The sequence below is a fragment of the Antrostomus carolinensis genome, unplaced genomic scaffold (genome assembly GCF_000700745.2).
Source record: "Antrostomus carolinensis isolate BGI_N321 unplaced genomic scaffold, ASM70074v2 scaffold11180, whole genome shotgun sequence".
NCBI classification, from domain to species: Eukaryota; Metazoa; Chordata; class Aves; order Caprimulgiformes; family Caprimulgidae; genus Antrostomus; species Antrostomus carolinensis.
The window spans coordinates 91101-113588 of record NW_010286693.1 but is presented as its reverse complement, the minus strand read 5'-3'; the positions used below and the strand labels follow the sequence as shown (position 1 = coordinate 113588).

The following is a 22488-nucleotide window of genomic DNA, read 5'->3' as shown; positions in this document are numbered from 1 at the left end:
TGCAAACTTTTTCACAATGGAGTAGAAAGAGAGAATATTCCAGTGTGTACAATAAAATGAAGTCTTATAGAGAATAACTTATTTAGGCAACATAATCACCATTCTGATCTATCTACCGCTCTGGTTTATAAGACACCAGACATCTCACAAGAACTATTTTATATCAGCATACAGTAAAACAATAAAAATTCAATGCCGCTTGTAAAAACTGCACAAAAGCTTGGTAGATAACTAGAAACAGACATGTAACCCAGTAGAAACAGGTCTATTTGTATAGCAGGTTGTATAAACAACACAGATGTATAATCTGTGCAAGCTATCCCCAGTTCTGCTCAGAACACAATCTGATCGTACTAGTCACAGGAATTATCTGCTACGGGCTGTGCAAGGAGACCACAGCCAGATTATAAATAGATTTACAGATTTTAAGGCCAGAAGGGACAATTGTGATCATCTAGTCTGATCTGCTGTACAACACAGGCCAAAGACCCTCACATGATAATTTCTGCATCAAATCATAACTACAATTTGAAATAAAACTTGTTTTAGTTTAAACATATTGTGCTTCAATCACAGCAATGAAGAAGCATCCAACATGTCCCTAGGTAAACTGTTTGACTGGTATTTGAGTATTTTCACTACTCAAAATGTGTGCCTCATTTCTAGCTTGAATTTGTCCAGAGTTTGCTTCCTACAGAATTTCGCTACATTCTTCCCTGCTAGATTAAACAGGTTTTTAAAATTAAAAAAAAAAAAATATAAAAAAATCTATTCCCTAAGGTAGGTACTTACAGACAGCAAATCAGTTCAGGTTTTTAAAATTAAAAAAAAAAAAAAATAAATAAAATCTATTCCCTAAGGCAGGTACTTACAGACAGCAAATCAGTCACCTCTTCACCTTCTCTCACTCTTGAGTGGAACACTCTTCCCAATTTTTCAATGTCCTTTTAAATTATGGGTATCCACTAAAGCTTTGATAAAATTTCAACTTGATATCAATCAACTAACAGCTCATATTCTGTTACTTCTCTACCATAAGCCTAGGCCCAGTTCATCAACGCCTCTAGTATTTGTTCCTTTACATTTTGCTGATTTAAAATTTGTATTACTGAAAAAAGTGCCTCTCCATGATTTTTAGCATCTTACCATTTTTGTGCCATCGGTAAATTTTATCAACAGTGATTTTATATGCTTTTCCAAATAATGATGAAATACCAAATAGATGGAGCTGAAACCATTGCTGTGGAAGTGTCAGTTTATGAACCACTTCATCTGTTCATACTTTGTTTTTTGATGGGGGGGAATTGTCACATAGAGCAATATACTTTCACAAGACTTGATAAAACTCACTTTCATAAAATAAAATCGAATTAACTATGCTAGCAATTCCTAATTAGTTAACAAGTTCATTCTGTAATTTTACCCAAAGCTTGTTTCAGGGTAGTCCATTTATAAGGTCTTAATAGTCTTTCTTTTTGGAAACAGTAGAATAGCCAGAGCTTTTTTACTACTACAAGTGCTCTGGAACTTGCTCCATGTTCCAAGTCTTGGTTTTTTAAATGAAATTTAATGATTTGGAGAGCTCTTCAGCTAGGGTTTTTAAGACTTTATCTATAAGTTATCCAGTCTCATTCATTCTAAAAAATATTAAAATGTAGTAGGCTACAGCATAACAGCCTCATTACTTAATGGCAGAACTGTATCATTGGAAAATACTTATAAAAACCATCATGCTTCTTTCTGAGAACAGAGCAGAAGAGTATTCAGTTTTCTATACCATGGCTGATAATTTCTTATCCATTCTTGTCCAGTATTAGCAAGATACCAATTGTTAAACCTGCAAAATCTACAGAATTTTACCCTGTTCTCCATAACCTAACATCCACATACAGATTTTTACTATTACTTTTAGTTTCCTTTATCAAATCCCTGTACTTCTAAAATACCTTTTTATATTTAGTGCAGTGGGCTTCTTCATTCATTTTTCATACTTATCATGCAGTTTCTTAAAAATCTGTACTGCACCTTACACTCCCTTTCCCCACTGAATGTCCTCCCACCCCTCTCCCCCCGTTAAAGAAGATTTCTTTAGGAGTTTCTCTGTGGAGTGTGCCCCTCTGCTCCTCGTAGTGCTGCTCCTCAGTACAATGAGGGCTGTGCATCAGTCCAAGAACCCAAACACCTAGTGCCTTGGCAGCCAGTAGTGGGGTTTTAACCCCACTGCTCAGGGACAATATGAGTTGCAATTTGATCCTATACATTTCTAAACAAGCTATAGTTTTCTTTCATGCAAAGCAAATGAAATCAAACATCTTATAATTCCAGAGAATACTGCTTAATGAAAATATTGAAAACATTTTCCAGCATTTTTTATTTTACCATTGAAACAGTTATTGATAACCTATTTTATCCATTGTGCAGTGGATATTTTAGAAATGAATTGCTGTATGGTTTAATTAGTTCATTATTATGCCTATTCTTACATGGTAATTTCTTTTATCATTCTAATCATTCACTTCACACTTTTTAAACCAAATGGAATATCAAAGGTTCTGTAGGATTATTTTTGGATCCTGCACATGTTTCACCACACAATTAATCTGTTTGTCAGAAATACTAGTTAACTTCTTCTCTTTACTACTTTCCTTTACTAGTGATTTTTCTCTATTGTATAAGATTAAACTACCCCTACCCTGTAAAAGGAGAGACTTTTGATGCTTTTGACTCAGTTTATTAAAGATTTTTTTCAATTGTGCACTAGGCATTACAATAAAATAATTTAATTTTTATGAAGTTTTATAATTGAATATTTTCCTTTATTTATATCTCATCTGCAATATTTATTTAGTCTTTCTACGTGTCTTTACTCAGTTAAAATGCAGAGAGATAAATATGGTTGTTACTTTGCAAGGAAAATTCAGTACATTAATATAAACTGTACACTAATTCCCCCAAAGCATATATATATGTTGTAAACCTGAAGACTTTTTACACAGCTGCTTATTGCTAAACAGTGCCTTGTCCAGAAGGGGACAATCTGTGTCTCTAATTGCTGTCACTGAAGCTGAGATTCATTATGTGACTTTCCCATTAAAATGTGAGCATTAATTTGTATAATGAAATATCACCCACTGCAGTGTTCATTAGCCATGCCCTACTGTATACTGCACATTGTTAGCTACCTAGAAACTGTAGTTAATTTCACTAATGGATATTTCCCTACTTAGTGTTTGGTAGGAAATTTATACTGTAACATTACCTCTTAAACTTTTAAGGAAATTTAAATTCAATCAATTATTTTCAACAAAAGTTTGGGATGTCATTAAGACAGGAGAAAAGGCATGCTGTACAATGTTAAGGATGGGAAATCTGGAGAAATCTAGAGAAATGAAAAGTCTTTTTAGTTCATCTTAGAAATGTAAGAATAAAGGATGTTCAATACCAAAATTGTCTCCTCTTGGAGCACACATACCCATTTTCCTTAATTATTCATATTGCTCATCCCACTACAAGCGCCTTCAGAGAATGGCAACAGGCAGTCTTTTTTTAGGAAGAAAATGTGAATTGAATTCATTTAAAACAGCACCATTTTTACTGTATTTCATCGGGTCACCTAAGCAAGTTTTAAAATTGGCTAGTCACATTTCCAGGGTAAAATACAGTAACACTGTAAATTTATATATCTAACACATGTAAGATGTGTGTCATACATATCATAACATACTTTCAGACAAAGGACACAGCCCTGCCAAGTTTTTTCTTCCTATCCCTCGCTTTCTCAGGTTTCTCCTGTTTAGCACAAACCAAACCTTGTTCAGGGCTCTACTTTGCTCATGCACATTATTCTTTTTTCATTACTCAAGGGGTTTAACTGTGCCAGTCATACTGGGAATATACCTGAGTACCTAAAGACCACACAAACCCAGACTGGTCTACATCTGCAGCAGCTTCTGAATGCTAACACAAGGTGCAAAGAGGTGCTAGAGCTAATCTGAAACCGGCCCCTACATAACACATTGTTTGTCCAAGGTCAAACATAAGAAATTTTAATTTTTTAGTTAACTCTTTTTGTAAAGTCCAAAGGCTGAGCTATGTAAAGTAAAAAACACAGCCATTTATTTTATTTCAGTAGCAACTGAGAGTGCTCAAGAACATAAAGAAGATGCTCAGGTCCCCAAATGAAGGAACTTTAAATTGCTGCCCTCAGAGAGGAAAAATGGAAACTCTGGAAGCAGCTGCACATGGTACATTATGGGTCTGAGATACTTAGTCGGTTTTCTTTTTCACAAAGTCTAGGCAGGCACCTCTATGCCTTCTTTGTTATAACTTTCTCGGTTGTATGATATATTATTTTACAACCAGGAAGCTGAATCACAAAGTGGACAGTCCACCAACATGGTGCATAATACATGCTTTGTCCTTGTTTCTGCATTTCTTCACACAGTGAGTTTGCGTGAGTTGAAGTAGGTAGCTCTGAAGAAGCAGGACCATACAGCCCATCTCTATTCACTGGTCAACATAAAGAAGTCATCTCGGAGGGCTACAAGAGTTTTGTCTGTTATCTCTAAGCCCTGAGGCTCTGAAGCCTTTTGCTCTGAGGGTCCTTCCTTTCTTCTCTCAGGGTCATGCTAAGGAACTGTCTTGTCCTTCAACTGTTTTAAAGCAAGAAAGAGGAGAAACTGATTTCACAAAATTATGCCCTTTTCTTCTTATCATATGGGAACAATCAGAAATCATATCTTACTATCTTTCCCTTAAAGCTCTTCCTGGCTGAATATCATTGAATTAGATAAGAAGAAAAATCCTCTACAGTTGTGTTGTGTTGAGACTCAACTGAGCACGCTAAATAAAACCTTGATTTTCTTTTTTTTTCTTCAGGAGCTTATTATATGATACCAAACTACACAGAAACTGAGACTCAGTGTGGAGAAGGCTGCAACCATTAAATATCCAAGGGAAAAAAGAAGCAGCCCAAGCCACGAACTATTTCTTTTAAAACAGAGGACAGCTTTCTCCTCTTGTGGAGGATTAAACGGCTTTAGCTTTTTTGGGCCAATTGCCACAGAAGCACCTCCTGGCTGGATCAGAGTTTGGGTCTTGTCTTGGCATGTGTACCAAACCAACCTACTCCTGTGCCTCCAAACACACAGATGTTCGAAGGAACCTGACTTCTGCTGAACTGCTTGAGCTCATCTTTAACAAACAGGTGCTGTGAGCACAAGAACAGTAATTGAGTTAATGTAGTGGAGAAACACAGTAAAGTGTTTTTTATCAGTCAGTTATATGATCCAGGCATATAATAAAGACAGAGTGTGACATAAAAGGCAGGAAACTGTCCCTGATAAGTATGAGCTAACCAATATTTGTTTAATAACTGGTATCTATTACATCATTTCCATTTACTGCAAAGCAACTTAATTTTTATTTAATAACTCTAGTAATTTGGCAATTTACATTTTTATAATATTTATTAGGATTATTTCCAATATGTAAAACATTGCTCCATTTAAACATACTCTTGTCATTATTTACGAATACTTTGTTCTCAACCCAACGGAAATTGAACCTTATCTATTTTAAAATTATAATGATTTTTTAAATACATTGTAAATGTTGTTTCAACAGTCTGTATGGGGTTTTTATTATTTTATACATGGTTTATTTTTTCTTTTTTTAATTTTGTTTAGTCAGTTTTAATATGCAAGTTATGGAATATTTCCATTGCAATTAATATTCTTTCCATTAGTTCTAAACCACAAATACCAAAAGTGTAATCACTGCCATATTTAAAACAAGAACAAAATCACCACTATATAGCAAAAGGGAGAGGTGGGTATCCTCAGGTTATTTTAAATAATTTTTCTTTGCATGCCCAATAGTAAAAATGTCAAACTGTGTAAACAGTTAGAAAATTATTTCCCAATAACATAATGACCATTTATTTACTTTTACTACATTAGAGAGCACACAAATAGGATTTTCACTATTTTTTTTTTCACAAAGTCCAACACACAGAAAATAATATTCCTGCCCTAAATGGTTTGCAATCCAATCAGATAAATCTACATTAGGAGGTCAAATTTTAAAATTCAGATCAAATCAGTGTAGTATACTCTTACTCCACAACCGAAAGAAAGGAGAATAAAAATACAGTGAACAAACTTTCCCATCCTAACCATGATTTTTTTTTTTTCTTTAAATAATTTTCATTCTTCAATTACAGTTTTTCAAAATCTGGCCTCACATTTGCAAACATAACATTAAGTATTACCTCTGTGCATGCACATAGGAGAAACATGACTGCTGATTTTGGGAAGGAAGGAAAATACTGCCTAGCTGGTACTTCAGTGAAGTAAAAATTAAAAGTGAAATTTTCAGGTAGGAGGTAGAATTGTATTTCTTCATGCAATTTATTTTACCTATCAATTAGAAAAGTAGCAGTAAAATTCTGAAATTCATTTAAAATGATTTAAAAAGAAAATTACTCCATAGTTAAAGCGCCCACTATGTCTGTTTCCAAAGAGAAGTATCCTAAATCTCTAGTTCTGCATATTCTCCCAAAGCCTACTACGATACCCACAACTTGGAAGAAAAGAGTATCATATTGGCCTTTAACAGAATTTCTAGTGATGTCAACAGGACCTGAGGATATCAACATTGTATGTCAGATTTTAATTAAGAGTAAGGTTTTAATAAGAGTAAATAATCTTAAACATATACTGTGTCTCTACATGACCCTTACCATGCACATATGCACTTTTAAGCAAAAAAGGTATTACAATTTAAATAGAAAGGCTATAGTTTACTAGTATCAAGACCAGTCCACCCAATGAGTGACATAACAAAATAAAGTGAGAATCCAGACCAGTAGCAAGTCTTTGTAAGGTAGAAATGCTATGATTGTTATTAAATAAAACATGGTAAGTTTAACCATAGTGCACAACATGGCAAGTTTTACTACTTACAAGTAAAAAGTCCAGTGAGTTCTAGCAAAAAAAAAAAAAAAAATGCAGATCCATGAAGCTGATGTATTCATACGAACAGTGAGAGGTTAAAAATGAGCATGCTAAATGGAACAAAAATAGTAACTCTGAGAAAAACATACAGAATCCCTAAGCAGATGCTAAGGAAGGCCTTTGAAGCAGTTAGTATAACTAAGTCTGAAACCAATAGGCTTATGCCTACTGAAAGACAAGGGTAATTGAAGGAAACAGTGATGAAGCAGGCAAGGAGACAAAAATAACCTCAACTGGGAAAAGATGATTCTATTAAAGTGGTCTTTATCCAACAACACATTCCTTGTGCTTTTATTTAAGACTGTCATATATCTTTCTCAAAAGACTTTCTCCAACTAATGAGTCCAAATCTACACTGGGAATTAAGGCTCCTAGCCACGTATTATGTTAACCCCCACACACACATGGCATGTGTCGACAGTGCTCCGCTCACTTGTTCCTCTCACCTGTATGTATTCTCAAGTGGACCTTTAAGTGATGTGATGTTCTGAAAGTTTTTCCACAATATGGGCAGTCTTTCATGGCAGAACCAAGGCTCCTGTCTCTCAGTAAAGCTGGCTGCTGGACTCCTACAGATCTCCCAGCTTCTTCTCCAATGTCTGCAACACAGAAATGTTCTCACATCACTTCAGCACATGTCAGAAGTTGTTCTCACTAAAACTGCTAACACAACACAAAGTTAAACATGTCAATACTACACCTGTCTATTTCATTCTTTAAATCTGACAGAATGCTGACAATTCATGTATTTTCTTGTTATTGTCTTAAATTATTTCATCTTTCCTATCATCATTTTAAGCAGCATATGGTACCTTTATATTGAACTGAATTATACAAGAAAAGAAACAGCTGTGTCAGCAGCTGGTTTGATTTCTTCTTTTGTTTAGTTCCTATTAATTTTTCCCAAAAAAGTTTTAGACTGTTGTTTTGTTGAATCTATTTAATTTATAAGTATTGTGAAAATTTGTAGGCTTTTAGAGGGAAAAACTTTGCATCAATATATTAAAACCTCCCAAAACAACAGAATTGCAGTGACGGGGGGGACACCAATAGCACTGGCAATGTCTACACACAAAGCTAATTAACTGCCTTCTGCAACATTTCAGCATTGGAGTTAACAACACATGACCTAGTGAGTGACCTAATATCATGGGAAAAGCAATGAAAATAATTGGTCAGATGAGGGAGAATTCCTTTTTCCTCTCATTCATAGCTCCTGAGTTTTCTCCTTCAGTGTTCCCAGCTACGCTTATTCTTTGCATTGTAATACGATGGGTGAGACTCCAGGACATCTCTTCTCTCTCCTGATATAAAGAAACAGTCATTCTCAGCCACCTTGAATAAGCTGCTATTATCCGAGCAGGCTATGAACAAAATAACTTACAAAAGACTGAGATAAAAATTGCAAAAATGTAGGGCATTTTTAAAAAGTCATTATTCAAACCACACAAGACTTATCTATCATCCTGTACTTACAGGGTCATGCAGTAGGCTTACGGGGCCATTCTATGTAGTATCACAAATACGTATCAATCCACGATTTCACCAAAAAGTACCATGGCAGATATTGAAATTCTGAACTGGATTTACACTACTGGCACACCACAGAGGTGCAGTACATATGGACACATCATCACACCACTATGCAAAAGCTGAGCTTTCTGGGTTAGATTGAAGTTGGGAGCACATAGTTAAAATCTGCATGCAGTCTTGATTATTTCAACCATAAACTACTGACTAAAAATGTTCTGTCTTTACCCATTTGATATGTAACCAAAGCTGTCAGGAAACATAGAGCAGTTTACACAGCATTGCCTTTTAAATGGAAGTGATGGGACATAAGAATGACTTAAACATTTATCTCTACTAAAAACTATTCACACAGTAGCAGAGACCCAAATACCACATTTCTGGAAAAGGTACCACTAACAGGCATTTCATAATTTATTATAAAATGGTCCCTCTAAACTATTTCACTTAAAGGTGAAAGAAGAGGATGATAGAGTGATAAAATATATATAAATGCTTATCTTAGTCATGTATGTAATCAAGTTATTGCTAGTTTTCAAAAGGCAAAATCTGAGAGTTAAACATTCTTGTTTAACATTTTCTGATTGTTCTTAGACTGCAGAGTTAAAGAACAATATTTAAGTTAGACGGCTAGTAACTGTCATTTTGAATTATTCACAAGTATGTAAAGTAGCATACTGCAAGAGTTTATTTAGTCTTTAGGAGTTCAGGAAAACATATATAGGTGCTAGTTTATAATTCCAATCTCCTCAAAGAGTTTAGATTTCCCCCTTTTTTGTCCTCCTCATAAGTTGTATATAATCATGTCTTAAGCTGCTTTGGGAAAAAATGAATTCCTGAGTGCAAAAAGATTTTTCTGAAGTGCAAAATACAGAATGCATGATGATAAACTGCAGGATTTTATTTTGGTTTTCAATAAATACTATATAAGCATTATAGATAAATATATAGATAAAGCTAACAAGCCACTCAGGAGGAATTTACTGACTAAGTCTACTAGTTATGTTTTGCTATATGTCACTCTAAATGATGGCCTGTTATCCATTTGCCTTTTATCTTTCTATCTAGAATATGTGTGGCCCAATAAAAAAGAATAAATTTGTAAGATAAACAGCTCGCTTTGCAGATTTAAGAGTCTAATTTTCACTTTACACAAAATTGATTTTTTTCAAGGCAGCGAGACGATAGAGTTTACTCTAGCACTAATCCCTCTGAAAAAGCAAACTGAAAACAACAATGAAGCAAAGATGTGGGTGGTCTGAAGAGTTTTCTTTTAGATTTAAGTAGACATACAGTAGATAGCTCCAAAGGCTTTGCTCTAACAGGGGCCTTACCTTGAAGAATTTTTCTTCCCACAGTTAAAGCATTCCTAAGACTTTAAAGCTGGGCTGAGGGGTTTTCTTTTGAATTCCTCTGCCTACAAAGCCCACCGAAGCGCTGGAGGCCATCGCTACCTGAATGAGCAGCTTTACATCTAAGTTCTTTTATTTCAAACAATGAAAAGATATGTTCAAGGCTGCCAACTCTCCCCATCAAATGCTACCCCAACTTCTTCCTGGGGCCCCATCTTGGCAAATCGTACCTACCTGTCAAGGCACTTAAGTTTAAAATGTGCTTAACTTTAAAATGCGTTTAAGTCTCACTGACTCTGCTACCAAAGTCCTTTTTATTCTGAGTCTCTTAAAGCAATCTATGGAAAGTGAAGGAGGAAAAAAGTGTCAGAGAAAAAGAAGAAGAGATCAGTAAGGAAAAAGTTAAGAAGCGAACTGGTGAATACAGACTATGTCAACAACAGTGTATGTGGGGAATGAAAAACCTTCAGCTCTACCAATAATCATGAGTTCTACACCTCTGATGTCGCCTTTCTCCTGCTATTGAGATCCACATCATAAGTAGAAACTTTCAGTTCTGTTAAATTGTGCAAAACTGTAGTAATGTTTTACAGACCTGCAGAACTAGGATTAGGCCCAGTAAATTGATTTAATTTATGATTTACTCGGGATTTGAGCTATGGTTTTTGGGCTGCTCAGTTCTGAGGATAAAGGCTCAGGAAGGAAAGAGAAGAGTTACTTATCTTATAGCCATTGTGGTTCACTGAGTTATGCGGTCTACATGATGCGCACTCGATGCACATGGGGTTAGACTGCTTTTTTTACTCTCTACTTCCATTACAGGCAGGTCTACGTCCTGAATGTCTTCCTGCCTATCCCTACCTTTCCTGATTGGAGTGCAGGAAATAATAGAAGAGAGTATAAAATACTGCACATGCCAGATGTAAGGCTTCCAAGCCTTGTCTCTGCACTCACTTTCACTGAGTTTTCCTTTCACTTTGAAAGCATCTGTTCACAGCAAAAGTCATGGACAGAAGTGCAAAAAGCAACATTCAGTTCTGTATATGAAACTGATCTTTGTGTGAGTATAAGGAGAAGGCAACAGCTGTAAGACCTCCAGCTGCTACGTATGCTGTACCTCCTGGGCAGGCAGATACCACTCCGTGGTACCTGACAGAGGAATTCAGCTATGAAGCAGCTTTTGGGGTGGTATCACAGAGACATCTCTTGCGTACCATGCCTCAGCTACACTTCATAACTGACTGTGCACATGTTCTCATGGGGCAAATGCAAGGAAAGAAAGTCCACTTTAACATCTGTACCAGAAGGTAGCAATTAGCCACATAACCAAAGTGCCAATTCACCCAAAATGTGAGCAAATCTATTTGCCACACAGACTGAAATTAAAATTAAGCAATTCATAAGATCGGAATTTGAAAGACTATCCCTTCTTCAGACAGATGCCGACTTCTCAGGAAAGGGGGGACAAAAAGCCACCACTAGCATGGAGATGACCCACGTAGTGCTGCAGGCTGCTTTCACCATCCCCATGATATCCATGAAGGAAATTTCCACAGAGCCAGATAATCCCAATAAACAGTTTTGAGCCAGGCGCACTTTTACAGTAGCAGGTTAAAAGAAAGTGAGAAACACATCAGTGAATCCCTTTTTACAGCAGATATCTTACTAGGTATCAGAAATGATCTCCCCAGAAATGAGCCTCTGCCACAGCTGGCAGTGCCCTCAGCACACAGACAGAGATGCTACAGACGCACAATACCAACTTCAGTGGATATTTCTAGAAAAGAGAAGACAATTTTAGGTGAATAGTGAATCTATGTACTCAAAGCAAGAGCTATCTAGCCAGTCATATGATGAGCAAGAAAAAGAATTATTTGAAATTTCCATATATGTTCTGTACACCTGGTCTACCTGTTTGGGATAGGTATAAACATGATTAGAAAAGGATTAATTGCTTTTGTAAAAAGAAACCCATTTTCAGTTGGTTAGGTAGCAGCACTGACTTCAGGCATGTTAGCAGCCAAATTTTCAAAGGAGCATCTACATACATGTCCCACAAATTTTACCAGAGCATTTATTTGCTGAGCGTATGTGAAAGTGCAGGGATTCACAAAGAGGTACCTTCATGTTCAAAGGAGCTAAACTGGAGTCCTCATGTAGACTAAATTATCAATGAAGTCAGTTGGAATTTTGTTGACACAAGGATTGCCAAATTAGCCAAAACCAGGCAATTGCATGGAAAAGGTAATCAACTCACAAAATAGGTAATCACACTTACAAGTATGTGTTTGCTCTTGCACATTTTTCAGATGTTATTAAAGAACCCTTTGAAAATGTGGCCAGAAGCCTTTAAAGCTGCACATAATCCCAGGTTTTCATATATTTCTTGAAATTAAAAATATTTGTAGTCCTTTAGAACTGCCTGTAAAAGTTAATGAAACATGGTGCAACAAGAAGTTGTAGTGACCACATTTATTTTTTGATGCTCTATAACCCACCCAGATTAGCCCATCTTGTGGCAGGAAAAATTACATCCAGAATCTAATATCAAAAAGGAAGTTAGAAGATAATCAGTGTGTTAATCCTGTCACTGCTTGCCACCTTTATAAAAGTATGCCTGGACAAACCCCCTAATTCCCTGGGAAGCAGTATAAGGATACACAAATTTTCTGGGAAAACATGCTTTACCTTTCTTGCCTATTCCTTAGAGAAAGCTTTAATAATGCTGAAAAGAGTGGAAAATAGAAATATAATTAGGGATATAATTAACTATATTTTTCTAGCTACCTGAAGTAGCTTCAATTAGTATGCTGCGATGTAAATGAGAACAGAATCTGGCCCAGTGCTCATAATTTGAAATTAGAATCCTATTAGCAGATGTCACTGCACTTTTTTGCTAGTGAAGTTCATGGCTTAAAATGAAAGAGTCTCATATTACTAAACATTACAGTTATATTTTAGGCCTCCGGAAAGAGTTACTAATGTCTTAGGTCAGGAACAACTTGCTGTCTCTATTGTTTCATCAAGGATTTAGGTTTTATAATGACCATATATGGGAATCTTAAACTGTTAGGCATTAATATGGATTGGCAGAGAATTTGTTTAAACAGAGAGCTATTTTAGAAGAGAATTGGAAAGAAGGCCTGCTAGTGAGAAAGCAGCATTCACATTGTTTGTATTATTAGAAATAAAGATTATACCAAAGGTTCCACTGGTAAATAAAAAGATACTACTTCTGACATCAGACTTCCCACTTTGCCCTCTGAACCACACAGGCAAACAAAAGGCACAAACTGCACTGCTTCTGCTACCAATTAGTGCATTAGCAGATTTGACATTAAAATACAATCTAAATTAAACTGAAGTAAAATGTCCATGACCGTTTATATGAGGTAAAACTTGCAACATTTGGAAGTGGGTAAATGGCAGCGATAGCCAATGCCTTGGGCTACAGGGGAGCTATCTAGGCGTTACTTCAAGCACAAGAGGAAGGGAGCCAAAATATTCTAAATAACTTCCTAGTTATAGGATAGGCTGGTGACTCACGGGCAGCACACCCTCCTGAAGCACATGACACACTTGAAGACTGGTGGTTTTCACACTCCATGGCTGCAAAACACTTTGCATGACAATACTGCATGCATGTAAATATAAGTTATACTTTAATGCTTTTCACTGTGGTACGTATTCTAAGAAACATGCAAGAGGCTGTATATAAAGCACTAAGAGACTTCAACAGACACTTAAACCAAAATTAAGCTCTTGTTTATCACAAAGTGTTTCTTATCCTCTTTTTTAATTTTAATCAAATTCCCCATAAGAGTTTTTGTTTTGGGTTTCTTAGCAGTCTTACTTTTCACATTGTTTTAAAACTTTAAAAACTTTTAAGATAATCAAAGCTCCAACAGAGTTTCTGAGAAGATCATTTTAGCTGCCTGGTTTGATTGAAGAATTGTGTGACCAAAAGAGAGAGAAAATCAGACGTAGTACTTTAAAAACAGGGTTGGTTGCTTGCCATTAACTTAGAGAGTTCAGTTTGCACTGAAAATTAAGCATATTGAAAAAAATAGGGGTTTTGAGAGAATATTTTTTTGCATGAGATCTTTTTAACTGTATCTTTTTTTTTTAAAATAATAAAAAAGAAAAAGACATCTTAAGCACCTTACAATATCTTTCATTTAACAGTTGGCAGAAGGAAACTCCCAGATGAACATTGGCCTGTGTCTTTCTCTAACCAGCTGAGTGATCCAAGCTTTTAATAAAGCTGTTCCAATTATTGTAAAAGTCATCCAGTACCTTATAGCCACAAATATTGACAGTTTATTGCACAATGCATTCATGACATTTGAAGGTCACATCATACATAATACATACACTTTTATAAAAGTGTCTGGAACAAAGAGATACATGATCAGCAATTACATCTCACCATTTAAGGGTATGATTTTATACTTAGTCAAAATGAAATACTATATGAAATGCAAATTGTTAATAAAACACAAAATAGTTCATTTTCCATATTTATTGTTTTATTAATCAGTGATACTGAGTTCAGTTGTACAAAATCAATGGAATGCAGTCCATGCTCCAAGAAGATTACAGTTAAATTATCCTGCAAACCATCACACATATTCTTAGCTCAGCAGGAGAAGAAAGTAAGCTTAAAACTTTAATCTCACTACTGTATAACTCTCCAGCCCTGCTGAATTCAATGAAACTTCAACACTTAGATTTGAATCGGGACCTTAGCATATTATTGAAATATTAGTTTTGATAAAACCAAATCAAAGTGAAACTGAAAAGAGTGCTGAAGAATTTTTTTTTTTTAATATATGCACATGCAGGCATGTAAAACTTCATCTTTTTCCAGTGCTCATGACCTTTAAAGCCATTCTAAATCACATGCACATGCACAACTGGTATAATTAAAAAGTGTAAGTTGCAATTTATGCAGTCAGACCTGTGCACAGTCCTTCAATGAAGTCATCAAACACCAGAAATACACAGAGTATGGCCATGAGATCTTTGGTCAAATAGCCTTGACTTTTTATGGTATCACCACTAAATCCTGGAACCTCCAGCTACCTAACGAGAGTTGAGATTGCAGAAAATGACCACGGATCACTACATTATTCCCTCTAACATCATTTTTGTTTCAAAATCCTGCTCTCATCTTTCCTAAGCTCTTCACATGCAAGACTCTTCTACCATCCAACTCCTTCACTGGCTTTTCAGTTCTGCTACTCCAAAATTATGGCTTTGAAATCCCACTTCCTTAATTTGACTGTATAGATCAAAGCTCTTCAGGTCCCAAATCACCTTGTTTGCCAGATGAGGTTCATTAAATTCCACTAGACATGTATAATATATCCACAGAAAAGTGGATGCTTTAGAAGAGGATGTACTTCGTTATTTATCAGAATGATGGGTCTGTTTGCTATCTTGAATGTAACACTAGTTCCTCTCAGCAATTTGATTCTGGTTGTTCTTGCTTTCCTCAGAAGAGCACATCTGAGCTGCCAGAACACCTTATTGTACTTCTCTGTCCAGAACATGTATCTTCACGAGCAAAGCAGATACTTACTCTTTAGATCAGCAATGCTGGGCTTAAATATGTACTCATGGATCTTTCCTCAGTATTTTCCCAATGTTCTTTATTGCCTATCCTCAAAATTTACTTTGGTGCTCATTTATACCTCTGAGAGCAATGTTAGCTCCCAAACCTTCAATAGAACATACTGACATACGTTCCATGGTTTTGTTCTCCTTTTCTTAAAACAAGCTTAGAATATTCTGGATTTTTACCATTTGTTTATGCCAACAGTGGTCTAAAATTTTCATGTAAATCTGTCTTACTAGTTTTCTTACCCAAATCCTTCACTCACCTCTGTTAGCTTTGATCCTGTCACCTAAATTTTAAATGGGGACTTGATTACTGACCAGAGAAGACGAGGTCTTTCCACACTTCATACAGTTTGTTTACTGCTTTTGGAGAAAATTCCAGCGGGGAATCTAAGCAGAGAAACTATCCAACTGGACCATCTTTTGGATTTGTACGTGTTATTTGTAGGCAGGTGTTCAGGTACCAGATGGCCTTAAAGCCCATACTACTCAGGTTATAGCAGCTTCTACAGGCTGTCTGCATCATATTCCCATCTCTGAGATTTGCAGAGTGGCTACATGGAGCTTGATAAACACTTTTACCTAGCATTGCTCTCCTGATGCCAAGGCTAGATCAGATACCCAATTTGGGAGAGTTGCCTTACAGTCCCTCTTTAATTAAGTACTCCTGATCTCCCACTCCTGGGATGGATTGCTACTGCTGATTAAGCTCCAGAAGTAAGGATCTGTGGAGGCAATTTCACGAGGGAGAAAACTAATCAACTAAAATAACCATTAACTGGACTTCTGTGAATGAACATATTGCTTTCTTCTTGCTTCCACACTTACCCTGTTTCTTCCACATGCTAGCATCTCTACATACCTATAAACCAAACAGGTAAGGCATAATTCATTATGACCTCTATCTTGTTCCTAAACTACATGTGGGACAAACAGAACCATTTGATATAGTGCAAAGGCTACACTATGAAGAAAATCCAAGATGGTGACATGTCAGTAAACTGTAGGAAAGATGGTGAACCTGGATGGAAGAGAGTGGTATTGAGCCTATTTTCTCTAGATTTTTTCCCCATGTGTCCAACAATGCAGAGTCTGTGAGATTTTAAAAGGCACAAATTAACACTCAACTCTACATAGTTTTCAAAATACATTAATATCTTTAAAATCTTTTGCGTACTTGTACGGAAATATTTAATAACTACACTAGCCAAGTTTAAACCTGAGTTGCTGGGCTTAAACAAATCAAAAAAACAAACAAATAATTTTTTTCAAGTCAGAACCACAGACTTGCCTACATTATAAGTAGCTCTTAGGGCACCAGGTACCATCGGAGAAGTTTTTCCATACTATTGATTAAGAAAACCCCTTTTCACTATTATTATCTTATCCCAGGGTGGCAAAATCAGCATAGAAGTGCCAGTAGCAGGTCATCAGATCTTACAAAAATTCATTCTAATAAAGACAAATGTAAATTATTTAAAATGTCAGAGGAACATCTTTCTGTAGACACCAGTAAGAAAGAAACCAACAACAGAATCAGTCACATAAAAACAACCATACAGGTGGCTAAATTACTAATTTCCCCCTCAACAAGGTAAGAAAGAATTAGACTGTCATTGCGTTTACAGATTACTGATTACAGAGGTGCTCACAGTCTCCAAAAAGTGAATAATGTCATGGTGTGTTACAACATTTGGGTAGACCATGATACTATAGACTTTTCCAGTATCTGTATTTTCTCAATTTTTACTTTCCAGTGCTGCCTTCTAACTAAATGACTGCTTTGAACTAATATAAATATCTCTGTAAATAATTTTTCTCCTATTCAACTTCTTTGGTACATGCCATTTCAGTATAATTTCCAACTTCTTTCCCCATTTCACAAAAAATGAGCTGTACTTGAAGAAATACTTTTGAGCAACTCTGAACTCCTGAATCTATTTTACTAGCACCCTTTTTCTATAAATAAAATATGTTAATTACATGAGTTTTGCTGTAATGGAAAAGTATTGATTAAATTCATTACTTCTAATCTTGAGAAGGGATTCTTTAACTGTTTGGTATTTTTTTCCTCATTGGTTTAACAGCATATTGTGGGCATACTGAGACCACAATGTCTTTAAACATTATGTTATATGAATGGGCTCATTAATTTTTTTTATACTAATGATATATCTCAAAAAGTACATTACTAGGTCAACCTGTATCCATATGTTGTAAAATAGCCTTAAAGTACACTGATACTATAACATGCTATTTGTGGGCTATAAAAATATGAAACACTGCCTATGGAGCCAATATATCAATAATACAGTTTCCCTTTTCTACTACAAAAATATTAAATTTTTCATTTGAACTATCCTAGTAAAAAAAGAGAAAAAATACTATTTTGAATGCTTTCCTGTGATTTAGCTGAGCTTGTGGCAATAACTGGTTTAGGCATAGGCTTCAGTATGCTGGAATGATCCTGAAACTAATTTTGCATGTGTTGGAGTTGGACAGTAGCCATGCACGTCAGTATGCTGGAACAGAGTTATCTAAATCCTGAGCCTTATTTTACATGTGCTGGTGTTGGACTGTGGCCCTGCAATCTTTTAGGTCTCCATCTGTAGCTATCACAGCCAGGGTGTGCCCAGCCACTTGCTACTGCTCACTGCTTTCCTTCCACAGGAAAGCTACAGGCTCGCAACAACCCTCCCACACACTGGTGTGACTGGGAGCTCTTCAGAGTCCTGGCAGGTCTCATCGACCTTCCTCTAAAGCCTCTTTGCTGCCATGGCTAGCCTTTTGCAGCATATCACACTTCTTATATCACTATAATCCTAGAAAGTTATCAAGTCTCACATCAGTGATGAGACGTATCAACCTCTTGGACAGATGTTCCCTCAGATGCAGTGAGTTAATTTATCTTTCAATATCAGGTAAAACAGCCCACTCCTTTTTAAACAAGCTATGGAGATCACAGCTCCCAGACTGCTGGAAGGCCCCTCCGATTTTCCCAGCCTGACAGTGCTTTCCCTGCAACCATCAGCCAAGGGGATTTGAAGTCCAGACGGTCTAGTCAGAAGCTAGCAGTTGTTTTCTTCTAGAGAAAGGAACAGGAAAAGAAAAGATGAGGCATTTGGAAGCCACATTCCTCCAAAAATACAAGAAACACTGGCTGTACACAAATCTGGAACACCAACACAGAGGCAGTAATGGGGACTGAGCAAAGCAAACATAGTTGTACAAAGTACTTATTCGCTCCCCTGAGATGAACTGGTAAACTCAAGGGACATACAGGCTGATGGTAACTCAGTACAAACTTTTTGCAAGCTTTCTTCGACTTGTTTACAGTTCTTCCACATTAATCCACCAGCAAATATGTATTTTAACTCATCAGGAGCAACTATAGAATTAGGAGATAATCTGGACTGAAGTATTTGCAATCACATTTCTCTACCAGAAATCTCTATGCCTCTACAGAGTCTACCAAACTGAGGAAACTTCACACTAAGATCAAAATTAGACATTCAAATAAAGATCTTGCATTCTTCTGTTACTGGACAGACACAAGTTAGCTTACTGTCTGCCTCAGAGACAGAGGAAGACTTATTTTAGAAGAAGGAAGGTTGTTCCATCTCTTAACTTATTAGCAATACACTTTCTTAAAACTCCAACAGTAAAAAAAAATTCAAAACCCAGGTAGTCTGCATGCATGGAAGCACCTTTTGTTTAATAAATAATTCAACCATGTATTCCTTTTTAATTTAAAAATGGTGTGACTGAACAGTCAACAGAGTGAACTAAAGTTGGTAAAACACATTGTTGAAAAATTAAAACATATAGTCAAGGCCATATTCATTTGCTTCACTTCTCATATACTAGAGACAGGCTGTGCTGAAGTTCTAGCTTTTTTCTTTTTCTTTTAAATTATACACATACAGTCACATGATGCTCACTTGATTTTGAAAGCTGCCTTGCCCTGGAATTAGTCTGTCTTTTTGTTACCAGCACAGCAGCTACTGGTCCTGTACATCACCAGAAATTCAGCCACAATGTTCTCATGAGCTCCTCTGCCATGCCTGTGAGGGCCAGACTTAACTATCGAGCATGTTGGAAAACAGGAATACTGTAAAACATTCTGGAAATATTCAGACCATCATCTGCATGATGGTCCCATATATTAATAAGTGCATGGTAAGGTACAGGAAACACATCTGGCTGCAAAAATCTGCAGATAATGATGCAATGAAATCCATCCTGGGACTGAATTTGTAACGCACTATTACAAATGCATACAAATACTTGGAACCAGTCGAGTGCATTTGGTACTGACTGATCCTCTTGAAGATAGTTGAAAGCATATATCACTATCTTAAGTAAGAATTCACAGGTTCATTTTCTGTAAAACAGAATTCTTAGCAGTAAGCAGCTGAGGATAGGAACGAAAAAAGCAGAGTCAATTCTTACACTTAGACTTCTATGCCACAATGTTTAAAATAATCTCTTGAATCTTAGAGCAGACAGCAAAGAAAAAGTAAAGCTGTGGCAAAACCTCCTTATTTCAGATTCCTGGTGATATACCCGTTTCTCCCACACATCCCAACGCACGCCCTCCTAACAAAGCATCACCTTTTAGTCTCCACCCTGCTGAGTGATTCTCACCAACGTGAATGGCTTTACAACATTTTGCACCCTTTCTGATCGGCATCTTCCGAACCAGTGACCACCCTGTAACCATCACGCAACATCCACCAACATGAAATTACCAGCTTGATGATGCTCATGTGACATTAAATGCTAACAGAAGAAATCTTATCTCAGAAAGGTAAGATATGCAGGAAACAAGATCTTTACAGAGAAGGAGAACAGGATAAACCTAACCCTTACAAAGTAACACTGACTTAAAAAATAAAATTACTCAGCAATATCATATCTTTCAAAGTGGACATACTTATTTAAAATGCATCTTCTTAGACCCACAGGATGAGAGACATGAGTTACATTTGGAAGAGACAGAAGTTTCACAAGTACATATTGAATAATTCCACAGTATATAGAGGAAGACCACCAAATTTTCACTAATCTGAACAGTCATAAAATTACCTGCAGTATCAACATTCCTCTCATAACAAGCTCTACACTGAAACTAAACCACAGCTTTCCTAGCTACTAAGAAGAAAATTCACTCTATCTTAGCGAAACCAGGACAAAAACACTAACCAGATCAGATAGGAAACTTCCAACACCTTGACAAAGCAGCCTCTGAACAATATGTACAAAATAAATCTCTGAATCTTAGAAAATCTGAACAAATGCAGCAGGATAACTATAGAGATTGTTTAGATCCAAACTCCTACCCTGCAAGTCAGAGACTCTAAAGATTCTAATTTTGACTAATTGTTAGCTTACATTGACACACTGCAATAAGTACCATCTCAGTGAACAGATCAAATTAAACTTTGAGAATGAAGGCTACTGCATTTTTGGAGACACATTTCCATGCCTTTTCAGGATGGTACCAGTGGGAGCCACTCCAATAGCCTGGCAAGCCCACACAGAATTTGGTACATAACAAACTGGCTTGCAAGTGATTACATTTGAAAGCTGTCTGCAGTGGGACTGGCCAACCTACCAAAGTAATGTATGGGGTTGAGAAAAGATGAAAGGCAGTGTAAATTGGTCAAATGAAACTGAAATAATTTCAACAATTTTACTAGTACTGGTTCTTTTCTGGCTACGGATTCTGTGGTATCTCACTACAGATATGTGTCCAGTCACAAGAGTCATAGGTATTGTTTCAAAAAAGGGATCCTGTTGACTACTGGGCAGTGGAGCTTGCTGATACATGCTGGAATATTTTAATAAAGGGTGGACAACCAAAATCTGTCACTGCTTAACAGTCAGTAACTCTATATTGCTGTCACACCAAGTTTTGTCATAAAGCTGCAGGAGAGTAGCATTGTGTATTTAAAATAAACACTGATGCAACTTAGGAAAGGCAGCTCAGGTACTAGACAGGATGCTGGTGAGTGTTGTCGATCTAGTGGAATTGCATTCTGGAAAAGAATTGTTGGGTAGATCATCACCTGCAGTACTGCTCCGGTGAGTGCTGTTCGCCAAACAACAGCCTACTTCCTTCTTTGTATTCCAGGGTTATTTTCCATTAATATTTGTTTTAGTTACATTGAATCACTGCTCAGCTACTAAGATATTATTTCATTTATTTTTTTTAAGAAGTTCCTTTCTTCTTGGATATCCTTTCACTACAATTTTTTTGAAGTATGAGAGTAAACATACAGTCCCTATGATAGGCAATTTCCATTCATAGATTGACAAGTAAATACTGCAATGTTACTTGAAAGCCCTGCCTCCTATCTTTCATTTTTTTTTCCTTCGGGGAAAACCAGCACAGAAATATATGCTGTCATCTATTTGAAAAGGTGCAGATATAATTCACCTATGATGATTGCAATTTTTGGAATTAAGACTGTGATCCAAAACAGCAGTATGATCTACATTTTTAACACAGCTATTACAATAAATGAAACCAAACAGTCATTCTCCACACATTTATCTTAACTCTGATAATGCTTTGCAAGACTTCTGGCTGAGAATGCTTTACATCAGTAAGCATTATTGAAAATATTCCCTGAAAAATATGCATCACAAGACCATAGTCAAAGCAGAATTATAGATAGGAGATGGTGTGTATCCAGATCTTTCTTTGCTTTTCATCTATAGTGCAGAAGTTGCTAGGGATCAAATGTTTTAAATATCTGAGGGTCTTCTGATGGCAGACAAACAGCAACATAAGATCAGTTAGTAGTAGCTGACTGCCAACACGATAGGCAAACTCATTGCCTCTGGCATTATCAGGGAATTAGGTCGTCATGGTTATTTGAGGGAGCAATGGCAAACCAACATTTCCCACCAGGACAGGGTGTACTGGGGACATGGCTGAAGCACATTGACAGCACAGGAAC

General features: G+C 36.5%; 1 protein-coding gene across 1 annotated transcript in view; it reads right to left on the bottom strand.

The window, feature by feature from the left end:
* Positions 1 to 22488, bottom strand: part of ZNF536 (zinc finger protein 536) — a gene marked incomplete at its 3' end in the record, with an annotated part of 96931 nt that overhangs the window by 4911 nt on the left and 69532 nt on the right. The window contains exon 3 of the mRNA XM_029087236.1: positions 7463 to 7615. Within this exon, the coding sequence (XP_028943069.1) occupies positions 7463 to 7615 (153 nt within the window). The remainder of the gene's footprint in view (positions 1 to 7462; positions 7616 to 22488) is intronic.